This window comes from Oncorhynchus nerka, linkage group LG15, assembly GCF_034236695.1.
Source record: "Oncorhynchus nerka isolate Pitt River linkage group LG15, Oner_Uvic_2.0, whole genome shotgun sequence".
Taxonomy (NCBI): domain Eukaryota; kingdom Metazoa; phylum Chordata; class Actinopteri; order Salmoniformes; family Salmonidae; genus Oncorhynchus; species Oncorhynchus nerka.
The window spans coordinates 47,890,206-47,912,643 of NC_088410.1; the positions used below are offsets into that span (position 1 = coordinate 47,890,206).

The following is a 22,438-nucleotide window of genomic DNA, read 5'->3' on the forward strand; positions in this document are numbered from 1 at the left end:
TTGAAGGGGACCAGCTGGAGCTTGCCGGGGAGTCTTGTTCTGCACACAGATCGTGCATGCGGCGACGAATGCGGAGACATCAGGAACTATGGCAGGCCACCAAAAGCGTAGTCACACAAAGGCCAGGGTTCGACGGGAACCCGGGTGAAAGGCAAGCTTGGAGGAGTGGGCCCACTCCAGGGCCAAGGAGCGGACAGCGTCAGTAACAAACATCTGGTTATCTCTTCCCCCCTAGGGTTCGGCACTGAACGCTGCGCCTCACGAACCTGCTTCCCTATTCATCAGCTGAGTGCTGTCACCAGGCACGAGGTGGGAAGGATGGTCTCGGATTCCAGGGATGTAGCCACGGGTCTATCCGGCTTGACATTCTTGGATCCCGGTCGGTATGAGAGAGAAAAGTTGAACCGGGTGAAAAGCAGGGTCTGTCAACACAATGAACGGATGTTCCGCCCCCTCCAGCCAGTGCCTCCACTCCTCCAATACCATCTTCACTGCGAGAAGCACGTGATCCCCCACATCGAAGGTTCTCTCTGTGGCGTTGAGGCGATGGGCGAAGAAGGTGCCGGGATGTAACTTGAGGTCCAGGGCAGAACGCTGGGACAGGACATCCAAAGCTTCGGCCACCACCACGAACTGGCGGGACGGGTCAGGATGAACCAAGATGGACCTGTGGTGAAATGGTGTCTGAGATCCCGGAACGCCCGGTCATCAGCTGGTGACCACGTGAATGGAACCCTAGGAGGGGTGAGTGCAGACAGGGGGGGAGCCAAGGTGCTGTAACCCCGGATAAACTGGCAATAAAAGTTGCCGTATCCCAGAAAACATTGCTGTTGCACTCTGGACGTAGGCTGGGCCAATCCACCACCGCTCTCGCCTTCCCGGGATCCATCTGTACACTCACTGCAACGATGATGTAACCCAAGAAGGGGATGGAGGAGCGATGGAATTCACACTTCTCTGCTTTTACAAAAAGTTGGTTCTCCAGGAGGTGTTGGAGAACATGTCGTACATGGAGCATGTTCTTGTGCGGAGCGGGGGCAAATGAGGATGTCATCGAGGTAGACGAAGACGAATCGGTTCAACATGTTGTGGAGAACATCATTCACCAGAGCCTGGAACACAGCAGGGGCGTTGGTAAGGCCAAATGGCATGACCAGATACCGTAGAGACTGCTAGCCATGTTGAAGGCAGTCTTCCACCTGTCCCCTTCCCGTATCCGCACCAGGTGGTAGGCGCTCCGTAGGTCCAGCTTGGAGAACACGGTGGCCCCCTGGAGTGGCTCGAAGGCCGAGGAGATGAGTGGTAGCGGGTAGCAGTTCTTCATCATGATGTCAGTTGAGCCCCCGGTAGTTGATGCACAGGCACAGGGTTTTATGCTTCTCCACAAAGGAAAACCCTGCGCGGGTAGGGGAGGCAGAAGGGTGGATGAACTCTGCAGCTAGGGAGTCCTCAATGTAGGTCTCCATAGCCTTGGGCTCCGGACCCAGCAGAGAGTCCAGTAGTGCCCGCGGCAGAGTGGTGCCTGGGAGAAGGTCGATCCCACAGTCATAGGGTCGGTGGGCGGACCCAGTGTTACTAAACACCTCACAGAGGTCCGCGGAACTAGCAGAGAGGTCCAGAACAACGTCCAAGTCCCGAGGAATATGTCCCAGGGTAGGCTGCACTGTCTTCAGGCAATGAGCGTGGCAGAATGGGCTCCAGCCCATGATGGCACCGGCAGACCAGCTAATACAGATATTGTGTCGCAAAGAGAATCCCAATACCACGGGAACCTGAGGAGAATTAATAAGCAGGTTTTGGATTGTCTCGCCGTGGTTCCCTGACACGCGTAGGTTGCTCAAATCAAATCAAATCCAACTTTATTTGCAAATAAATTCATAAAAAATCCTACAATGTGATTTTCTGGATTTTTTTTTCTCATTTTGTCTGTCATAGTTGAAGTGCACCTATGATGGATATTACAGGCCTCTCTCATCTTTTTAAGTGGGAGAACTTGCACAATTGGTGGCTGACTAAATACTTTTTTGCCCCACTGTACGTCTGAGTGCCGTCTCAGATTATTGCATGGTATGCTTTTTTCGTAACGTTTAAAAAAAATCTGACACAGCGGTTGCATTAAGAACCAGTGTATCTTTAATTATATCTAAAACGTGTATCTTTCGTCAAAGTTTATGATGAGTATTTCTGTTATCCGACGTAGCTCTCTGTAATTTACCGGATATTTTGGAGGCATTTCTGAACATGGCTCCCAATGTAAACCGAGATTTGTAGATATAAATATGCATATTATCGAACAAAACATAAATGTATTGTGTAACATGATGTCATATGAGTGTCATCTGATGAAGATTATCAAAGGTTAGTGGTTAATTTTATCTCTAATTCTGCTTTTGTGACTATCTTTGGCTGGGAAAAATGTCTGTGTGTTTTTGGGGATTTGGTGGTGATCTAACATAAATATATGTTGTGTTTTCGCTGTAAAACATTTTTTAAATCGGACACGATGGGTAGATTAACAAGATGTTTATCTTTCATTTGCTGTATTAGACTTGTTAATGTGTGAAAGTTAAATATTTCAACAAAATATTTTTGAATTTCCCACGCTGCCTTTTCAGAGGAATGTTAGGGGGGTGGTTCCGTTAGCGGAACCTGTGTCCTAGACTCATCTAATATAGATGAGAACTCTCTTAGTAGATAGTGTGGTCTACAGGTACTCTACCTCAGGCAATCAATACCTCAAAACTTCTTGATGGGGGTGGTATTGTTGGTGACCCGGCCTATAGAGCGCCTGTCCAGCGCTCCAATGTCCATGGGAATGATGAGTGTGGATGCCCAGCTCGAACGTCAGTGTAGCTTCCATAAAGCTCTCATCGGCCCGAGTGAATGAGTACCCAGAGAGATTTCGACTGATTCTCCCACAGCAAGATGGCATGAAAAGGGGTGCGAGTAAGGGGAGAGGAAAAGTTATCTGTATGGCCCACCAGAGTACTCGCTTCTACTGGTGAGCCTGGTCTTTTAGTGGACAGGTGGCCACGAAATGAACAGTAGTCCCGCCATACAGGCAACTCTTCGTGTGAAGCCTGTATATCCGTTCGGCTGGGGACAGCCTTGCTCTGCCTATTTGCATCAACTCGGGAAGAGGTGAATTGGCAGACTTTGGAGACTCTCGGGGGAACTCAGGTAGCCTTGAGTTCTCTCAGCAATGTGGCTATCAGGGACTTCCGGGATGTCTCGGTGGGAAGGTGGAAGCCTTGGGCGGGTGACTGGAATCGAACCTCCTCTCCTTCCTACGCTCCCGTAGTCAGCCATCGATCCGATGGTCAAGGCAATGAGCGAGTCGAGATGCATCGGTAGTTCTCGGGCTGCAAGCTCGTCCTTTACTTCCGCCGATACTCCATGCAGGAACATGTCGAAAAGTGCTTCTGGGTTCCAGGCACTCTCAGCTACTAACTTACGGAAATCCACTGTAAAGTCTGCCAAACTGCGGGCGTCTTGCCGAAGCTGAAGTAACTTCTGGGCAGCCTATCTCCCGGACAATGGAGTATCGAAAACTTTCTTCACCTCCGCCACGAACTCCTACAGACTGAAGCATATGGCCAAATGTTGTTCACATACTGCCATAGCCCAGGCCCTCCTGGACATCAGCATGATGAGGTATGCTGTCTTAGAGTGGTCTGAGGGGAAGGAGGAGGGCTGCAGCTCGATGATGAGGTAACACTGAGCGAGAAACGTCCGACAGGTACCCGACTCTCCATCGAAGCGTTCTGGGGGAGGTAAGTGGGGTTCCCGGGAAATTGGGGTGGCCAGGGAGGCTGTGAAGTTACCTTTGTGGTAGGCCTAACAGACAACCCATGGAATTGCTCCAGCAATTTGTTCAACGCTCAGTCATGGCATTCAGCCAAGGTCTGCAACCCTTCCATAAGACCACGAAGCAACTCCTTGTGCTTTCCAATGGTGGCTCCTTGGGAAGAGATGGCATTGTGGAGCTGGTCCATGTCTGCTGGGTCAGTCATGGCCAGTTCATACTATCACGTTTCAGGAGAAACCCAGATGCAGACAGTGTCGAAGTAACAAAGGATTATTACTTGAACAGAGGGCTGACAAAACGACAGGTCAACGGCAGGCAGAGGCCAGTAACCAGGGTGTGAAAGTTATGGGTATGCTTGTCATCAGCAGGAACTGGGGCGTTCGTCAGGATCAAAATAAACATGAAAGGAGCAAATCCCAGGAAATTAGTTAAAAGTAAAACACTTTCTAGAATTCGATGATGATTCGTTTCAGCGCGCCGTCATGGTTTTGTCCCTCACAGAAACCAAAGATAAAAAGAGAAGACAAGATGAGTTTGGTCTGTTTATAGTATGCATGCTGAAGGGGTGTGTCATCTACCATCATTCACATCCCGCCATTCACTTCCTGAAGTTCTCAAAAAATGTGTCAACCCTTACTCACCTAATTTTGTTATAGCATCTTTAGTCCGACAGACGATTACGTGAAACCCAGAATGCATTGTATGCCAACAAACATGGCTCCAGACATAGCTGGAATTAGCTTAGCTCGTCATAATCAGTACAACCTTCAAAAAGGTATTTTACACACATAATATCGGAATGCATGATTTAAAATTAGTACTTGAAAAACATGTGAATAAACAGTAAATATATCAATAATTACCACACAAAACATTTTCTGATAGTGATTTATTGATACAATCACGGTAACCTCTCACTCCCACTCTGAGGCATTCGGTGTCATTGTTTAAGTATGTAGCTAATGAGCTAAGCTGTAGCATTAGCAATGTCTTTCAAAAGGAGACAACTCACAAATGCTGAAATTCTGGAGATGTTTAACAATTCTGACAATGAGTATGAAAGCCAGGAATCATATTTTGACAATGACAGTGAGGAGCTGCCCCCCCAGCCATTGAGAACCCTGAATCTGAGGACCCCTTGTCCACTGACAAAGTCCCAGTTCCCATTGAAGATGCTGGTGGTGATGGAGGCAGACCGATAGTGGATGAAGTACAGGAGTTATGTGGTAGCTGGAAGGCTGCCAGCCATTTCACCCCTCTTGGCCCTGCTGTTTGCTTTGCTGAGTCCCAGTCTGGAGTGCAACGCCCCTTGCCTTTTCCATCTGAGGCAGAGTGCTTCAAGTTGTTTCTGACAGAGGAGCTGGTGGGAGACATAGCAGAGACCAATCACTCTGCCTTGGAGCTACAGGAGAAGAGAGAGCCAGGAGTCGGGGGGGATAACCACAATTAGTGAAATGTATACCTTCCTGGTGACAGTCCTCATGGGGATAGTAAAAAATAACTCCCTAAGAGAATACTGAAGCACAGATCCTATGGTTGCAACTCCCTTCTTTGCCACCCTCTTTTCCCAAGACCTCTTCCTAGTTCTGCTGCGATGCCTGCATTTCATCAACAATGCTACTGCCATCCTAAATGACCCGTTATACAAAATAAGAAATGTCAATAGCTGGCAGTAAAAGTGGCATGACAAACGAGACATCCATGTCCTCTCTACTGTCCATACAGCAACCATGTTGGCCACAGGGAAGGTGGACCACCTGATGGGAGAGAGAAAAATCAAACCAGACTGCGTGCTTGACTATAACTTCAAAATAGGGGAAAGTGGATAATGCAGACATGATAAACAGCTTTGTGGAATGCACTCAGAAAATGACCAAGTGATATAAGAAGATATTTTCAAAAATTTCCAGGGTAGCTTCAAAAAAACAACAAGCCAATACTTCTCTGACACAATTAGCATTGTTTTACAGAGCTAATAGAAGAATGTAGCTAGCTACATAAGCATGATTTAATATAACACCATAAAGGTTATGAAACCTCACGTGTCCGCGGTTATAAGGAATATACACAAAAATATTATGCTACAGTAGAAACGACATAACAGGACATGCAGAAACTATTAGAACGTAATAAGGCACTTACTTTGATAGAAACGCTCACATTTCCAAAGTTATTATTGGTAACGAAAACAACTATGACTGCGATGCAGGCAACAGATGGAAAATGTGAACACGTGTGTGCAGAACGGGAGATAAGCAAATGTCTGCAGACTTGAACTGCACAAACAATTGGGAAGTTTTTGGGGAATTTTGACCGGGTCAGAAATGTCCCAAAATTAAATTAATTGGTCCGCAAAAGTAAAAATGACTCCTTCGTGTGAATGAATGAGGCGGAACACACCTCAATTCAAACTGTTCTTAGAAAATAAAAAACTTGTTCGAAAGTTATTTGAAATTGACAAGTTGAAAACAACCTATAAATAAAAACAGGCAGCATGCCTTGGTTTGAGGGCAGCACAGATTAAATGTACTGTTGCGTAACACTCACATTCTGGAATGGAGAGAACGTTCTAACAACACGTGCATAAAAAAACTCAGCTGGGGGCGACCGTTGGAGGTATTTGGAACTCACGCATGAAAGGGCTAATAAATTGAAATGTTTTTTTTGCAGAGATATTCAAGAGAAGTGACTGCAATTTATTTGTTCAGTCACCTCCATCCTCTCTGTTTGGAGGACAACTTTATTACTATGGCTAGGTAGGTAACCAAAACCAAGGGCTCTATTAATTCCATAGTATGATTAAAGGCAATGTTCCCGCAGTCGCAGAGACTACATTCACGGTTATTCCTGGTTATGCCTGGTTATTCTATAAAAGTGCTCTCCTCACCATCTTCAAGAAGCATGACCCATTCAAAAAAATATAGAACTAAAAACAGATATAGCCCTTGATTCACTCCAGACTTGACTGCATTTGACCGGCACAAAAACATCCTGTGGCGTACTGCAACAGGCGTAACCTGTTCAACCTCTCTTTCATATCTTTCATATCGTCTGAGATCCCTAAAGATTGGAAAGCTGCTGCGGTCATCCACCTCTTCAAAGGGGAAGACACTCTAGACCCAAACTGTCACAGACCTATATCTATCCTACCCTGCCTTTCTAAAGTCTTCGAAAGCCAAGTTAACAAACAGATCACCGACCATTTCGAATCCCACCGTACCGTCTCCGCTATGCAATCTGGTTTCCGAGCAAGACATGGGTGCACCTCAGGCACGCTCAAGGTCCTAAACGATATCATAACCGCAATCAATAAAAGACAATACTGTGCAGCCGTCTTCATCGACCTGGCTAAGGCTTTCGATACTGCATTCTTATCGGCAGACTCAACAGCCTTGGTTTCTCAGATGACTGCCTTGCCTGGTTCACCAACTACTTCTCAGATAGAGCTCAGTGTGTCAAATCGGAGGGCCTGTTATCTCTATGGGGGTGCCACAGGGTTCAATTCTCGTACCGACTCTTTTCTCTATATACTTCTGGCCCTTCTTTGGACACTGTGCTGTGTTAACAAACCTCCAGACAAGCGTCAATGCCACTCTCCTTCAGTGGCCTCCAACTGCTCTTAAATGCAAATTAAACTAAATATATGCTCTTCAACCGATCGCTGCCCGCACTAACATCACTACTCTGGACGGTTCTGACTTTGAATATGTGGACAACTACAAATACCTAGGTGTCTGGTTAGACTGTAAACTCTCCTTCCAGACTCACATTAAGCATCTCCAATCCAAAATGTATTCTATAAACGGCTTCCTATTTCACAACAAAGCATCCTTCACTCATGCCGCCAAACATACCCTTGTAAAACTGACTATCCTACCGATCCTTGACTTCGGCGATGTCATTTACAAAATAGCCTCCAACACTCTACTCAGCAAATTTGAAGTAGTTTATCACAGTGCTATCCTTTTTTGTCACCAAAGCTCCAAATATTACCCACTACTGCAACCTATATGCTCTCGGTGGCTGTCCCTCGCTTCACATTCGTTGCCAAACCCACTGGCTCCAGGTCATCTATAAGTCTTGCTAGGTAAAGCCCTGCCTTATCTCATCTCACTGGTCACCATAGCAGCACCCACCCGTAGCACGCGCTCCAGCAGGTATATTTCACTGGTCATCCTCAAAGCCAACTCCTCCTTTGGCCACCTTTCCTTCCAGTTCTCTGCTGCCAATGACTGGAATGAATTGCAAAAATCCCTGAAGCTGGAGTCTTTTATCTCCCTCACTAACTTTAACCATCAGCTGTCAGAGCAGCTTACAGAACATTGCACCTGTACACAGTCCATCTGTAAATAGCCTACCCAACTACCTCATCCCCATATTGTTATTGTTTTTTGTTGTTGCTCCTTTGCACCCCAGTATCTCTACTTGCACATTTATCTTCTGCACATCTATCACTCCAGTGTTTAAATGCTAAATTGTATTTTTTTCACCACTATGGCCTATTTATTGCCTTACCTTACTAATCTTACTACATTTGCACACACTGTATATAGAAATTTCTATTGTGTTTTTGACTGTACGTTTGTTTTTCCCATGTGTAACTCTGTGTTATTTGTGTCGCACTGCTTTGCTTTATCTTGACCAGGTCACAGTTGTAAATGAGAACTTGTTCTCAACTGGCCTACCTGATTAAATAAAGGTGAAATAAAAAATTTAAAAAACGGTAAACGCTGCATATGTCGGCTCAGTCGGAAATTATCTTTACATTTTAACATGGCTCTTCCGCAATACTTTGGTGATACGGATTTAATCTAGCCCCCCATCTAGCGGTCTCTCCTTGTCTGTAGACAAGACTGCTTGCCAGCATAAGGAAACAAACAAAAATGTAATTTAGTGATTTGGGTGAACTATCCCTTTAACCCTGTCAATCACACAAATCTTGCAGTGAGTTCTGAGAAAAAAATCACTTCTTTACCACAAAACCTAGAGAAGGGCCAAAGGATGTGTGTGGATTCAACATACCTGCAGGTGTTCAAATCTAGATCGACGGTGTCCACAGTTGTAGGTTTTTGCGCACTCTGTGAAACACACACACAGAGAGAGAGAAATGCGTCATATGACCTCCCCCATAGAGAAACTGTGAAGTCATGGGGTAGAAGCTGCTTTGTGGCGTTATGTTATTGTAACGGCAGATGCTTGAGAATGTTTCAGCAGACAGCGTCATTTATACTTCCTTCATACTGTATTGGTGGTCAAAACTACATCCAACTTTGAGGAAAAGGCTTGTTTTTGGAAGCAGGGAAGCAAACAGTAGTCTAGTCTTTGGTCTGTCTTTGGTAGACAGATGTGGCGAAGTCTGTTACAAGTTGTAAGTGTAGAACAGTAGTGGTCATATAACATTTTTAGCTACATTGGTGGGGCATTGTACCCCTACAATGTAAAGTACTTTGCAACCTAGTGAGGAGGGAAAAAAATACTGTATCATGTAAACGCAATTCATGATCATTATCTTTCAGGTGTCTTGTATGATTACATTCAATTGATATGAGTGTGCCCATCTAAAGTCAAATAGTTACGTATGGACTAGCTTGTTATTGCTTGTGTGGGAATGCTGTGTGGCAATATACTGTATGCCAAGACAAATCTGTCAAATCCATTTGATTCCTTATTGAAAATATGTTTCATTATGACCTGCCCTGCCTTTACGCTGTGGTGCATTGAGACAACAATAGCTGATTTTTCACATGCAATACATAGACATAGGCAAGCGTGTGCTAATTATTGACACATATCTACAGGCTTCTGAGGGCTAAGCTGTGGCCTTAATTCAAATGCAATGACACACCAATTTAAAGTGACTTTTATTCGCCTGTAGAACAACCACAAGTTTCATCACAGTGAAAATAGCTCCAATCAAATCAAATTTTATTGGTCACATACACATGGTTAGCAGATGTTATTGCGAGTGTAGCGAAATGCTTGCAAACTTCAGCTGTACTTGTAGTGGTTGAGAGTCGCTTAAACTCGGCACCCAGAACAGAATCTCGCTGTCTAATATTTAAATGTTAAAGTCTGTCACAAGAGACTAAAAGTCACTCTAACCAAAGGTTGGGCATACAGTAGAAGTTACCTTGGTGAACCTCTGTCTATTACACAGTGCCAACAAAACACCAGGTCAAAGCAGGAACATCATCCCGGTAAGAAATACAGACAATTTAACTCAGCCACGACCAATCACAAGCACAATTCACCACGTCAATACACAGTGTATGGACTTCAGTCTAAACTGCCCCCAAAAGCCATGAAAGTCTTTGGAAAAAGTGCTTGGCTTGGAGAGAAAGAGAGAGAGAGCGTGAGACTAAGGAAATGGGTAGCAGGAATGTGGAATTACAACTATTTTTGATTCCTGTCCAGTAACTATTTACATTGCAGTCCACCGTCTGTGACATCAGAAGGCAGACTTTATAAATGAATGGACAGAGGCAGGCAGTTTGCTAACACACAGCATTAATGGCACCGCGGCTTTCTTGAGGAGATAAAGTGACAAGAGAGAGCGAGAGAGAACTGGCTAACCCCTGAAGATGGACCGAAGAGATGCTACGCTCCTTGGTTCCCTGCTGTTGTGTGTCATCACTCAGGTGAGGGTTGACAAGCTCAAGAATTTCCTTAAGAATTCAAGTTGTCAAACATCTTTTATTTGTCAAAGTAAGCTTGTGATATTTTGGGGAAGAAATGGAATTTAATGTTTGAGGGATGTCATGGGATGATGAACTTGTTTGCAGCATAGTGTATGCACTTGTTTTTGGTAAGTGAATATGGTAGTTCACAAACTGATGCTAAACGTTATCAATACAAATAAAAAACATCCATATACACTATCAGTGGAGGCTCCTCAGAGGAAGAAGGGGAGGACCATTCTCCTCAGTGAATTTCAGTAAAAGAAAAATAGTGAAACAATGAAAAAGTTATCCTTTTTAGATAAAACTATACTAAATATATTCACGTCACCAAATAATTTATTACAACACACAGTTTTTCAATTAAGCTCTACAGTAGCCTCAACAGCACTCTCTGGGGTAGCACCATGGTGTTGCCGGGGTACAGCTAGTTTCTGTCCTCCTCTGGGTACATTGACTTCAATACAAAACCGAGGAGGCACATGGTGCTCACCCCATACCTTAGACTTGCACAGTAATTATGAAAACTTCCAGAGGACATCCTCCAAACTATCAGAGCTCTTGCAGCATGAACTGACATGTTGTCTACCCAAACAAATGATCAGATAATGAATTTAGCACTGAAAGCATAAGCTACAGCTAGTTGCACTGCAGTGCATAAATTGTGGTGAGTAGTTGACTCAAAGAGAGAGAACGACAGAAGCAAGAGAGAGAGAGAGAGAGAGAGAAAGATAGCTATATTATGTTATATTTTTTTCACTTTCACTTACTTAACTACTGAATGCAGCTAGCTAATTTAGCCTACTCAAACATCCGGCTCCAACAGAAAGGTATGCTATGTTATCTAGCTGGCTATGGCTATTCAACGTTGAAACTCTTCCAAGTCGAGGTAAGCTTTTGGTTTTATTAATTTATTGCCACCAGGGCCCTAAGGTGTAACTGCTAAACTGCTTGCTGACTATACACTGTACTGCATGATTGAAGCGGGTTTACTAATGCCTTAGTTCTAGTAGCTATGTTGACTATGACGTTAGCTAATATGGTGACAATGATGTAGGCTGTGTGGAGTGGTTAGCGGTTATGGTATGAATGTTTGGCTTGGAAAGGTTTCTTCGCCTGGTCACAGACAGCTGTTGTGTTGTACACTGAAGTCCACAAGCGAATGGAAAAGGTGAGAGACAGCGCGTAAATGTGAGAAGGAATTATACAATGAACAAAGTGATCATGCTGTTTTTATGTGTGCTGCTATGAAAGTGAACTGTATTTGTGGGTGACCAGGGTGTATTTATTCCACCAATTCAGTTGAAAAATGTTTCTTAAACGGAAGCAAATAGAAAGAAAAGGGGATAAACATACTTGAATTTGTCCAATCGAAACTCTTGTTTGCAACTGTTGGACTAATGATTACACCCCAGCTAAATTAGATGCAGGCAAGAGTGTACAAGGTGGTATTGAATGTGTCACTGTCTGTCACCTTGATTACAAAAAACTTTCATTCGTAGGCTAAGTTGTAGCAACCTCATGATGGGTAAAGTATCATGTACATTTGTAGCCTAAACCTGTCCATGTTACATTGAGCTGGGTGAATGGAATATGAATGACAGTCATCCAATATGCTGTAATAGAATTAAGGCCATGCTCATAAAAAAACAAGTGTTCTCCCTCATCTTAAACGGCACCGAACGCCACTGATAAACATCAATTATACACCAATATATACATCAATATTCACATCAATACACTAAAAGTAAAACACAATCATAGAAAATAAACACATTTTTCTGTAAAAAGGTCCTCAATCAGCCTTTAGAATTGCCCTAGAGACACCAATTCAACTAAGTTTAGAGAGCGCTGGAAAAACACTTAAAAGCAGATTTACATAACTCAGTGGAGATTGAAGGGATTTCCAGAGTTAGCCATCCCTGAGACCGGGTCTAGTATCTTGTACGTCGATTAGCCAACAATAAGGTAAGGTAAGGCGGAGGTTTATGCAGAGGAGGGCTTTAAAAACAAAAAGAGTGCAATGCGTTTGCACTGCAAGAGGGCAGTATTTTACCAGAATTGTAACAGCAAAATAATCCTGCATCAACAGGATGTGAATGTTTAGTTCATAGTTTTGCTTGATTGGTGGTTAGGCTATTAGCTGAACAAAATTAGGCTACATGAACAAAGTGCAATACTGTTAATAGTGCTGGGTTTCAGTGAATGTATTTAAATCACAAAGCTTATCTGCATTTCCTGCAGTGAAAAAAATCAAGATTCGACATACATTTAAGTGATGCTATGAATGACCGGCATACGGTTTTTGTGCGTTATATGTGTGCAATACATCCTGTATGATGTTCATGGTTAAAAAATTCCAGGTTAGACGATTCCCTTGCAGCTTATTCCCTGCTGATTCCGGAATACCTCCAGTAAGGATTTGAGGAAGCTGTAAGGATTTGAGGAAGCTGTAAGGATTTGAACCCTACAGGTTACACAAACAAATAAACACAAAGTACAGTAACATTTATAGTACAGTCATAGACAAAAAAGCCTTAACCCCTACAGTCAACAAAAGGCTACCGGTGAAAACTGCAGTCTCACACACATTTGATCCACAAACGCTACTGCAGTTAATCGTCCTACTGTCAACCCACATGTGTTAGGTGTGCTGCCAGCTATGCGGGGGCCCGTGTCACAACTGCCCCTGGCCCGCACCACGCTGCCCTCTGGGGGTGTCCACGGTGCTGGATGGGTGCCGCTGCTGCCAGGTGTGCGCCAGACAGGAGGGCGAAGACTGCACGGAGAGGTTTGTGTGTGACAGCCAGCAGGGCCTGCAGTGTGACTACAGCGCCAGCTACCCCGGTGGTCCTGGAGAGTGTGTCAGTGAGTACAGCGCTACCCTGTTAAACCGGTCCCAGGTCTGTTTGTGCTGTCTTGCCAACTGTAAGATATATCTGTTTGTGGTATCTTGCCAACTGTAAGATATATCTGTTTGTGGTATCTTGCCAACTGTAAGATATATCTGTTTGTGGTATCTTGCCAACTGTAAGATATATCTGTTTGTGGTATCTTGCCAACTGTAAGATATATCTGTTTGTGGTATCTTGCCAACTGTAAGATCCAACTACAAGACAGTTGGCAAGACAGCGCAAACAGATCTGGGACCAGGCGACTACTTTGCAGGGTACAAATACTGTACAAAGCCTCAAAACATTTCCATTATGTGATCATGGTAATGATAATAAGAACTCAAATGGAGTGAGATGTAAGAGTGTATCCCAGTTTTCATGCACAGCAAATCTTGGACTAAGATGAATGTTGAATGTTCTATTTCATGGCCATAAATAATAGGAAAATAGCCAAGAACTTAAGTTATTTAGGATTGGGAATGGCAGCCATGGGTAATAATCCCACAATATCCAGTTGGATACAACAAGTATTGCGACATTGATGTTAAAGGCAGCCATTAGAAGTGTTCAAAAAGTTAAAAAATATATGCACTCTGGATAAGTGTCTGCTAAATGACTCAATTGTTATTTTAGTACACATGTCTTCTCCCTAGATTTGACACAACATACAGTGGCAAGGAAAAGTATGTGGACCCTTTGGAAATACCCGGATTTCTGCATAAATTGGTCATAACATTTGATCTGAGCTTCATCCAGGTCACAAGAACAGGCAAACATAGTGTGATTAAATTAATAACACACAAACAATTATACGTTTTCATGTCTAAATTGAACACACTGTGTAAACATTCACAGTGCAGGGTGGGAAAAGTATGTGAACCCTTGGAGTTAATAACTTGTTGAGCCTCCATTGGCAGCAATAACCTCAACCAAACGTTTTCTGGAGTTGCGGATCAGACCTGCACAATAGTCAGGAAGAATTTTGGACCATTCTTCTTTACAAAAACGTTTCAGTTCAGCAATATTCTCGGGATGTCTGGTGGGAACTGCTCTCTTGAGGTCATGCCACAGCATCACAATCGGTTTGAAATCAGGACTCTGACTGAAACGTGAATACCATTCTTGTTTAGTGTTTTACGTATCGTAGACTTGTCAACAGAGATGTTAGCATGTTCCAGAGATTTCTGTAATTCTTTAGTTGACACTCTAGGAGTCTTCTTAACGTCATTGAGCATTCTGCGCTGTGCTCTTGCAGTCATCTTTGCAGGATGGCTACTCCTAGGGAGAGTATCAACAGTGCTGAACTTTCTCCATTTATAGATAATTTGTCTTACATTGGACTGATGAACATCAACGCCTTTAGAGATACTTGTGTAACCCTTTCCAGCTTTATGCAAGTCAACAAGTCTTAATCTTAGTTCTTCTGAAATCTCTTTTGTTCGAGGCATGGTTCACATAAGGCAATGCTTCTTGTGAATAGCAAACTCAAATTTTGTGAGTGTTTTTTATAGGGCAAGGGAGCTCTAACCAACATCTCCAATTTCGTCTCATTGATTGGACTCCAGGTTAGCTGACTCCTGAGTCCAATTAGCTTTTGGAGAGGTCATTAGCCTAGGGGTTCACATACTTTTTCCAACCTACACTGTGAATATTTAAATTATGTATTCAAAATAGACAAGAAAAATACAATAATGTGTGTGTTATTAGTTTAAGGACACTATATTTGTCTATTGTTGTGACTTAGATGAAGATCAGATCAAATTTGATGACCTATTCATGCAGAAATCCAGGTAATTCCAAAGGGTTCACATAAATTTCTTCCCACCGTACGTTGTCACAAGCAAAAATTGAAGCAGAACAGATCCACAGATGATGCTATCTCTATTGCACTCCACACTGCCCTTTCCCGCATGGACAAGAGGAACACCTATGTGAGAATGCTATTCATTGACTACATCTCAGCGTTCAACACCATAGTGCCCTCAAAGCTCATCAATAAGCTAAGGACCCTGGGACTAAACACCTCCCTCTGCAACTGGATCCTGGACTTCCTGACGGGTCACCCCCAGGTGGTAAGGCTAGATAACAACACATCCGCCATGCTGATCCTCAACACGGGGGCTCCTCAGGGGTGCATGCTCAGTCCCCTCCTGTACTCCCTGTTTACTCATGACTGCACGGCCAGGCATGACTCCAACACCATCATTAAGTTTGCCGATGACACAACAGTGGTAGGCCTGATCACCGACAACGACAAGACAGCCTATATGGAGTAGGTCAGAGACCTGGCCGTGTGGTGCCAGGACAGCAACCTCTCCCTCATCGTGACCAAGACAAAGGAGATGATTGTAGTCTACAGGAAAAGGAGGACCGAGCACGCCCCCGTTCTCATCGACGGGGCTGTAGTGGAGAAGATTGAGAGCTTTAAGTTCCTTAGTGTCCACATCACCAACAAACTAACATGGTCCAAGCACACCAAGACAGTTGTGAAGAGGGCACAATAAAACCTATACCTAGTCTCCTCAGGAGACTGAAAAATTTGGCATGGGTACTCAGGTCCTCAAAAGGTTCTACAGCTGCACCATCAAGAGCATCCTGACGGGTTGCATCACTGCCTGATATGGCAACTGCTCGGCCTCTGACCGCATGGCACTACAGAGGGTAGTGCGTACCGCCCAATACATCACTGGGGACAAGCTTCCTTCCATCCATGACCTCTATACCAGGCGGTGTCAGAGGAAGGCCCAAATAAATTGTCATATTCTCCAGCCACCCTAGTCATAGACTGTTCTCTCTGCTACCGCACGGCAAGCGGTACCGGGGCGCCAAGTCTAGGTCCAAGAAGCTTCTAAACAGCTTCTGCCCCAAGCCATAAGACTCCTGAACATCTAATCAAATGGCTACCCAGACTATTTGCATTCCCCCCCATTTTACGCCACTGCTACTCTCTGTTATTATCTATGTATAATCACTTTAATAACTCTACCTATAAGTACATATTACCTCAATAACATCGAATAACTGGTTGCCCCGCACATTGTCTCGGTGCCGGTATCCCTTGTATATAGTCTCGCTATTGTTATTTTACTGCTGATCTTTCAGTACTTGTTACTTTTATTTCTTATTCTTATTCATATTTTTTAAACTGCATTGTTGGTTAGGGGCTTGTACGTAAGCATTTCACTGTAAGGTCTAAACCTGTTGTATTCGGCGCATTGCGAGTAATGCAATGTGATGTGATTAGATTTTGTTTTGATCCGCTTCACCTAAAACTCAGCAAAAAAAGAAACATCCCTTTTTCAGGACCCTGTCTTTCTAAGATCATTTGTAAAAATCCAAATAACTTCACAGATCTTCATTGTTAAGGGTTTAAACACTGTTTCCCATGCTTGTTCAATGAACCAGAAACAATGAATGAACATGCACCTGTGGAACGGTCGTTAGAGACACTAACAGCTTTCAGACGGTAGGCAATTAAGGTCACAGTTATGAAAACTTAGGACACTAAAGAGGCCTTTCTACTCACTCTGAAAAACATCAAAAGAAATATGACCAGGGTCCCTGCTCATCTGCGTGAACGTGCCTTAGGCATGCTGCAAGGAGGCATGAGGACTGCAGATGTAATGTAATGTCCGTACTGTGAGATACCTAAGACAGCGCTACAGAGAGACAAGACAGTGAGAGGACGTTTCTTTTTTTGAGTTTACTTTTAAAAAGTTCACTCTCTCACTTCCCCATCTGTCTCCCCATCTATTCCTCTCTCTGTGACCAGGCCAGAACATGCTGGGATGTGAACTGAACGGCATGCGCTTCGAGGAGGGCCAGACATTCCAGCAGTCGTGTGCACAGCTGTGCCACTGCCTGGGTGGCGGGGTGACCTGTGTGCCACTGTGCAGCGATGACCTACAGGTTCCTGCCGCAGCCAACTGCCCCAACCCTCAGCTAGTGCGCCAGCCTGGGAGGTGCTGCAGGGAGTGGGTCTGTGAAAGCCTGGACAACAACATTTACCCAGACACTATGGCTGCAGGTACAGTACTCGATAGGCAAAAATATGAAAAAATTACTGATTAGGAATGATTAATAGTAATTATTTATTTATTTTTCATTTTACAAGAATAATCTCAAAGTGAATAAAATAAACATATGAAATGGAGAAATAGTAAAAAAAAAGACTAAAAATAATATAATTTGGAAAGTATTCAGACCCCTTGACTTTTTTTCCCCTCATCAGTTTAATCACAATTCCCCATAATGACAAAGCAAAAACAAACAAAAAACATCCCCCGGAAATATCACATTTACATAAGTATTCAGACCCTTTACTCAGTACATTGTTGAAGCACTTTTTGGTCAGGGAGGTGACCAAGAACCCAATGGCCACTCTGACAGAGCTCTAGAGTTCCTCTGTGGAGATGGGAGAACCTTCCAGAAGGACAACCATCTCTGCAGCACTCCACCAATCAGGCCTTTATGGTAGAGGGGCCAGATGGAAGCCAATCCTCAGTAAAAAGCATGACAGCCTGGTTGTATTTTGCCAAAAGGCACCTAAAAGACTATCAGACCATGAGAAACAAGATTCTCTGGTCTGATGAAACTAAGATGGAACTCTTTGGCCTGAATGCCAAGCTTCACCCCAGGTGTACACCTGGCACCATCCTTACGGTGAAGCATGGTGGTGGCAGCATCATGCTGTGAGATGTTTTTCAGCAGGAGGGACTGAGAGACTAGTCAGGATTGAGTGAAAGATGAATGGAGCAATATACAGAGCGCTCAGGACCTCAGACTGGGGTGAAGGTTCCCTTTCCAACAGGACAACGGGACTTAGCACACAGCCAAGACAATGCAGGAGTGGTTTCGGGACAAGTCTCTGAATGTCCTTGAGTGTCCCAGGCAGAGCCCTGACTTGAACCCGATCTAATATCTCTGGAGAGACCTGAAAATAGCTGTGCAGCAATGCTCCCCATCCAACCTGACGGAGCTTGAGAGGATCTACAGAGAAGAATGAGAAAACTCCCCAAATACAGGAGTGCCAGGCTTGTAACTCTCTACCCAAGAAGGCTCGAGGCTGTAATCGCTGCCAAAGGTACTTTGACAAAGTACAGAGTAAAGGGTCTGAATACTTATGTAAATGTGATATTTCATTATTTTTTTTTTTTTTTCTAAATTAGCAAAAATGTCTAAAAACCTGTTTTTGCTTTGTCATAATGGGATATTGTGTGTTGATGAGGGAAAAAAGGATTTGATCAATTTCAGAACAAAACTGTAACGTAACAAAATGTGTAAAAAGTCAAGGGGTCTGAATACTTTCCGAAGGCACTGTATATATGAAATTTGTCCTAAAGACGCGAAATGTCTTACAATGTGAGATTGGGTTGCCAATATGTGCAATCAATTTCCAAGATGCTGGGCTCATTCACTCGTGACAATTGCGACATTCCCTTGACATTGTGGTGTCCTATAAATCATGATTTGGTTAAATTAGGACACAACAATTAAATTAAATTAAATTTTAAATTAGGACACAACAACCTTGAGGGTTAAGTCGAGGCATAACATTTTGAATGCCTCACACGGGAATGCCTCACACCCTTGCAAGCAACTCTTCTTCAACCCTGCTCGCCTCGCATGGACAAATTCCACAACGCCTCCCAACTGCATACTGTAACTACCTTGTGCAAACATTTTGAAAGGAAAGCTAAAGTTGGCAATCAAGCTGAACTTTCCATTGTCTGTCCATTTTGTTTACAAGAACAATATTTTTTTTTAACTTTACAGGTTGTCAAAGTGTAATGTTTTTTTGCATCTACAGTTAATCTGCAGGAGACATTTAAAATAAAGTGGTCCCAAAATAAAGATGTATTTTTCTTTCATTTTCTTGTCTTTTAAATACTTAAAGGGATACTTTGGGATTCTGGCAATGATGCCTTTTATCTACTTCCCCAGAGAGATTAACTCATGGATACCATTTTTAAGTTGAAGTGTCCAGTATGGTAGTTTCACGATCCAATGCAAACTAGCATTAGCGCTGGAAGTCTATGACTGGAAGTCTATTGGTATCTGCTAGCATGCCAGTCATTGCGCTAATGCTAGTTAGCATTGGCTCTTGAAACTACTTTGAACTTCCTTCATACTGGACACATAAAAATGGTATCTACAAATTCATCTGACTCTGGGGAAGTGGATAAATGGCATAATTGCCAAAGTCCCAAAGAATTCCTTTAACTACAAATGGATAATTTTGAGTTACACATCACAGTAACAAAATAGAGAATCCCTTGGATCCCTTGGTCAAAATGTGGAAAATATGTAGCAACAATTTGGTGTGACGTTAAAGTCTTGAAGTAACTTAGGTGCTGCAGTGCGATTTACTGCTTGTTTGCCAGGATAAAACATCTTCAAGGCACAACACAGAGGAATTTGGATGTATCACTGATCTTTAATAAGCTTTATGTATCGGCCTCACAGCCTTCGTCAGAGCTTTGACGAAGACCAGTGATACTATCAAGAGCAGTGTGCAGTTTATTTGTTCAACTATTGCCTTTTTGACAAAAGGGTGCAGTTTAATTGAACCTGCATGGCAGTGTTTACACAGGTCAATTCAGAGGGCAAAATAACATCATGGAATCATTTTTTTAATACTATTAATAACAGGTAGACTATTGTTTTGGAGTAACCCTTTAATCGATGCACTCATTATACCTTCATGAAATACCAGCTTTATGAATGTTACAGTATCATAAAAAAAACGTTCTTAATAACAACGTTCTTAACACATGTTATGAATGGTGTCATAAAGGTTTTATGAATGCCTTATGTACGGATACCCTCTTCAAGTAAAGTGTTACCCTTTTTTGTAGCTAACCTGTTGATGCTTCAACTGAAGACATGTGTGTGCAAGGAGTAGTTACATCATACAAATAGGCAGTATGTATTGAATCCAGAAGTCACGTATATTTAAGCATTTAAAACCCACAATATTCATATTTAATGGACAAGAAATGCACATAACATTTCCTTTGTGTGTAATAGCATAGCCATATCAATATCCTCACATAACAAACCCAATGAGTATACAAATGGACTAACAACATCACATTGCCCTTGTCTTTCAACACTACCCAGTGGAGAAACCACCAGAGAGGGAGAGGGTGCGTCACGGGTTTCGTGGTGATGGTGGTGGGGCTCAGTCTCAGGGCCAGGGCCTGAACTCCAACTGCATTGAGCAGAGCACAGACTGGAGCCCCTGCTCCAGCAGCTGTGGCCCAGGTGTCTCCACCCGCAGCTCAAACAAGAACTGGGCCTGCCGCCTGCAGACCCAAACCAGACTGTGCCAAGTCAGGCCATGCCAGGCCACTGCCGTGCCTCACAGCAGGTCGCATGTGGTGAGTGGGAGCAGCGGTCTCCGCCTTTCTTTACCTCAAACACTCTCAAACACTTTGCAAATACTCTTACTGCTGTCTGGCCATTTTGTTTTCGAGGTTAGTTGAGGTAGAATGGATTGCCACTTGAGGTGGGTGGACAGTTTGGCCATTAGAAATGTTTTGCTTTCATTGTTGTACCTCACTTTTTGGCAAATGGGATGAATTACTTGATATAATTTACATCGTACCTTTACTTAGATACAGCATTGACCATAAATTGACCATAAATGTGTGCCATCAGAAGAACTGCATCATGAAGAATTGTATGGAGAGTTGTCAAAATGTCCTAATATTTCAAAGTCCATGTTGATCAACTAAAAGTTGAAGTAAGAGATCATTTAAAATCATTCAATGTTTTAAATTGAAGTCCACTGTTATGTGTATTGCAGGGAACTGGTGCCTGCGATAGTAGCTTCAGGTCTCCCGTGCCCATTCATCTGGAGCACCAGGGCTGTTTGAGCACGTGGGCCTACAGGTTCCGGTTCTGTGGCCTGCAGTGTCTGGAAGGCCGCTGCTGCAGCCCCTACCACACCAGGACTGTCAACATGGCCTTCCGCTGCCCCCAGGGCAGGATGATCCACCAGCAGGTGATGATGATTGAGTCCTGCTCCTGCCACCACTACAATTGTCCCCAGTCCCCATTCACAGCCTACAGGAGAGCCATTCCCTGGCTTTAGAGTATAGGACCGTGGAGAGTGAAATAGCCCCAAAGCCAGAGATAGGCAAGCCCTGTCAGTGAAGATACTGGACAATGACATACGAATAGGAATCGAAGAGTAGGGTAGGATTCAATCAAACTTGCACTGTGGGAAAAAACACATGGTTCCTGCGCTGTTGAAAAAGCACCATTAGTTTAACCCAGTAAATATAGTCAACTGCTTTGCATTGCTTAGAATATGTGTAATAACAGTGTTAACAATTTCCGCAGTGCAGGTTTGATTGAATTTCATCCTCTATTTGATTTTGAATATTGATTAGGGCCGTTTAATTTAAATGAATACCTCCATCATCAAGATTCTTAGAAAAGGTGTCTGTGTGTGTGAGAGAGAGAGAGAGAGAGTGAGAGAACGAGAGAGAGAAAAAGAGGGAGAGAGAGAGAGGGTGAGTGACTAGTTGATTGAGTGATGCATGGTGGTGGATGGAGGTGGAGGCCTATAGCGGCCGTTTCGGTTACCTCAAAGTAAATATGGAACTGAATGTACAGTAGGAAGTTACTCTGAGTAAAAATAGGTTGGTGTCAACTCCAAGTGACCTTCATGCGCAAGCTTAGCTGTCAGTCATAATTTCTATAAACTGAAAGTATTATGTTATCAGTCAAATCATTTTTTCAGTAATATTGTTATTATGCTATGTTACAATGAGGATAAAGACACCTGAATTACTGTCTTGTAGATTGGTATGGTTAATCATTAAAATATTTAAATTCTCACATTCAAACCTTAATAGCCTTTTCACACTGGGAACACACTGGTTGAATCAACATTGTTTCAATGTCATTTGTCAACCTATTGTGACGTAGAAAATACATTTGGATTAGTAAAAAGTAATCAACCAGTACTATTTTCATTTTTATTTCAACCAGCATTGTAAACATTAAAATTAGAGTAAAACTTAAACTTAAATACAACGACTTAACCT

General features: G+C 43.3%; 1 protein-coding gene across 1 annotated transcript; it reads left to right on the forward strand.

Annotated features, from left to right (window-relative positions):
• The first annotated feature begins 10,287 nt into the window (after positions 1-10,287).
• Positions 10,288-22,254, forward strand: LOC115143628 (CCN family member 5-like). The gene is made up of 5 exons (XM_029684117.2): positions 10,288-10,446; positions 13,134-13,353; positions 17,152-17,406; positions 20,502-20,761; positions 21,190-22,254. Exons 1-5 carry the CDS (start codon positions 10,390-10,392, stop codon positions 21,475-21,477), a joined length of 1,080 nt encoding a protein of 359 aa, XP_029539977.1. The 5' UTR covers positions 10,288-10,389; the 3' UTR covers positions 21,478-22,254.
• The last annotated feature ends 184 nt before the right edge of the window (positions 22,255-22,438 follow it).

Excerpts from the sequence above, each read along its gene's own strand:
- LOC115143628 (XM_029684117.2), top strand. The coding sequence starts at position 10,390 with ATGGACCGAAGAGATGCTACGCTCCTTGGTTCCCTGCTGTTGTGTGTC. Across the intron at positions 13,354-17,151 it reads TGGTCCTGGAGAGTGTGTCA|GCCAGAACATGCTGGGATGT; the intron begins GTGAGTACAGCG and ends CTCTGTGACCAG. Across the intron at positions 17,407-20,501 it reads CCCAGACACTATGGCTGCAG|TGGAGAAACCACCAGAGAGG; the intron begins GTACAGTACTCG and ends AACACTACCCAG.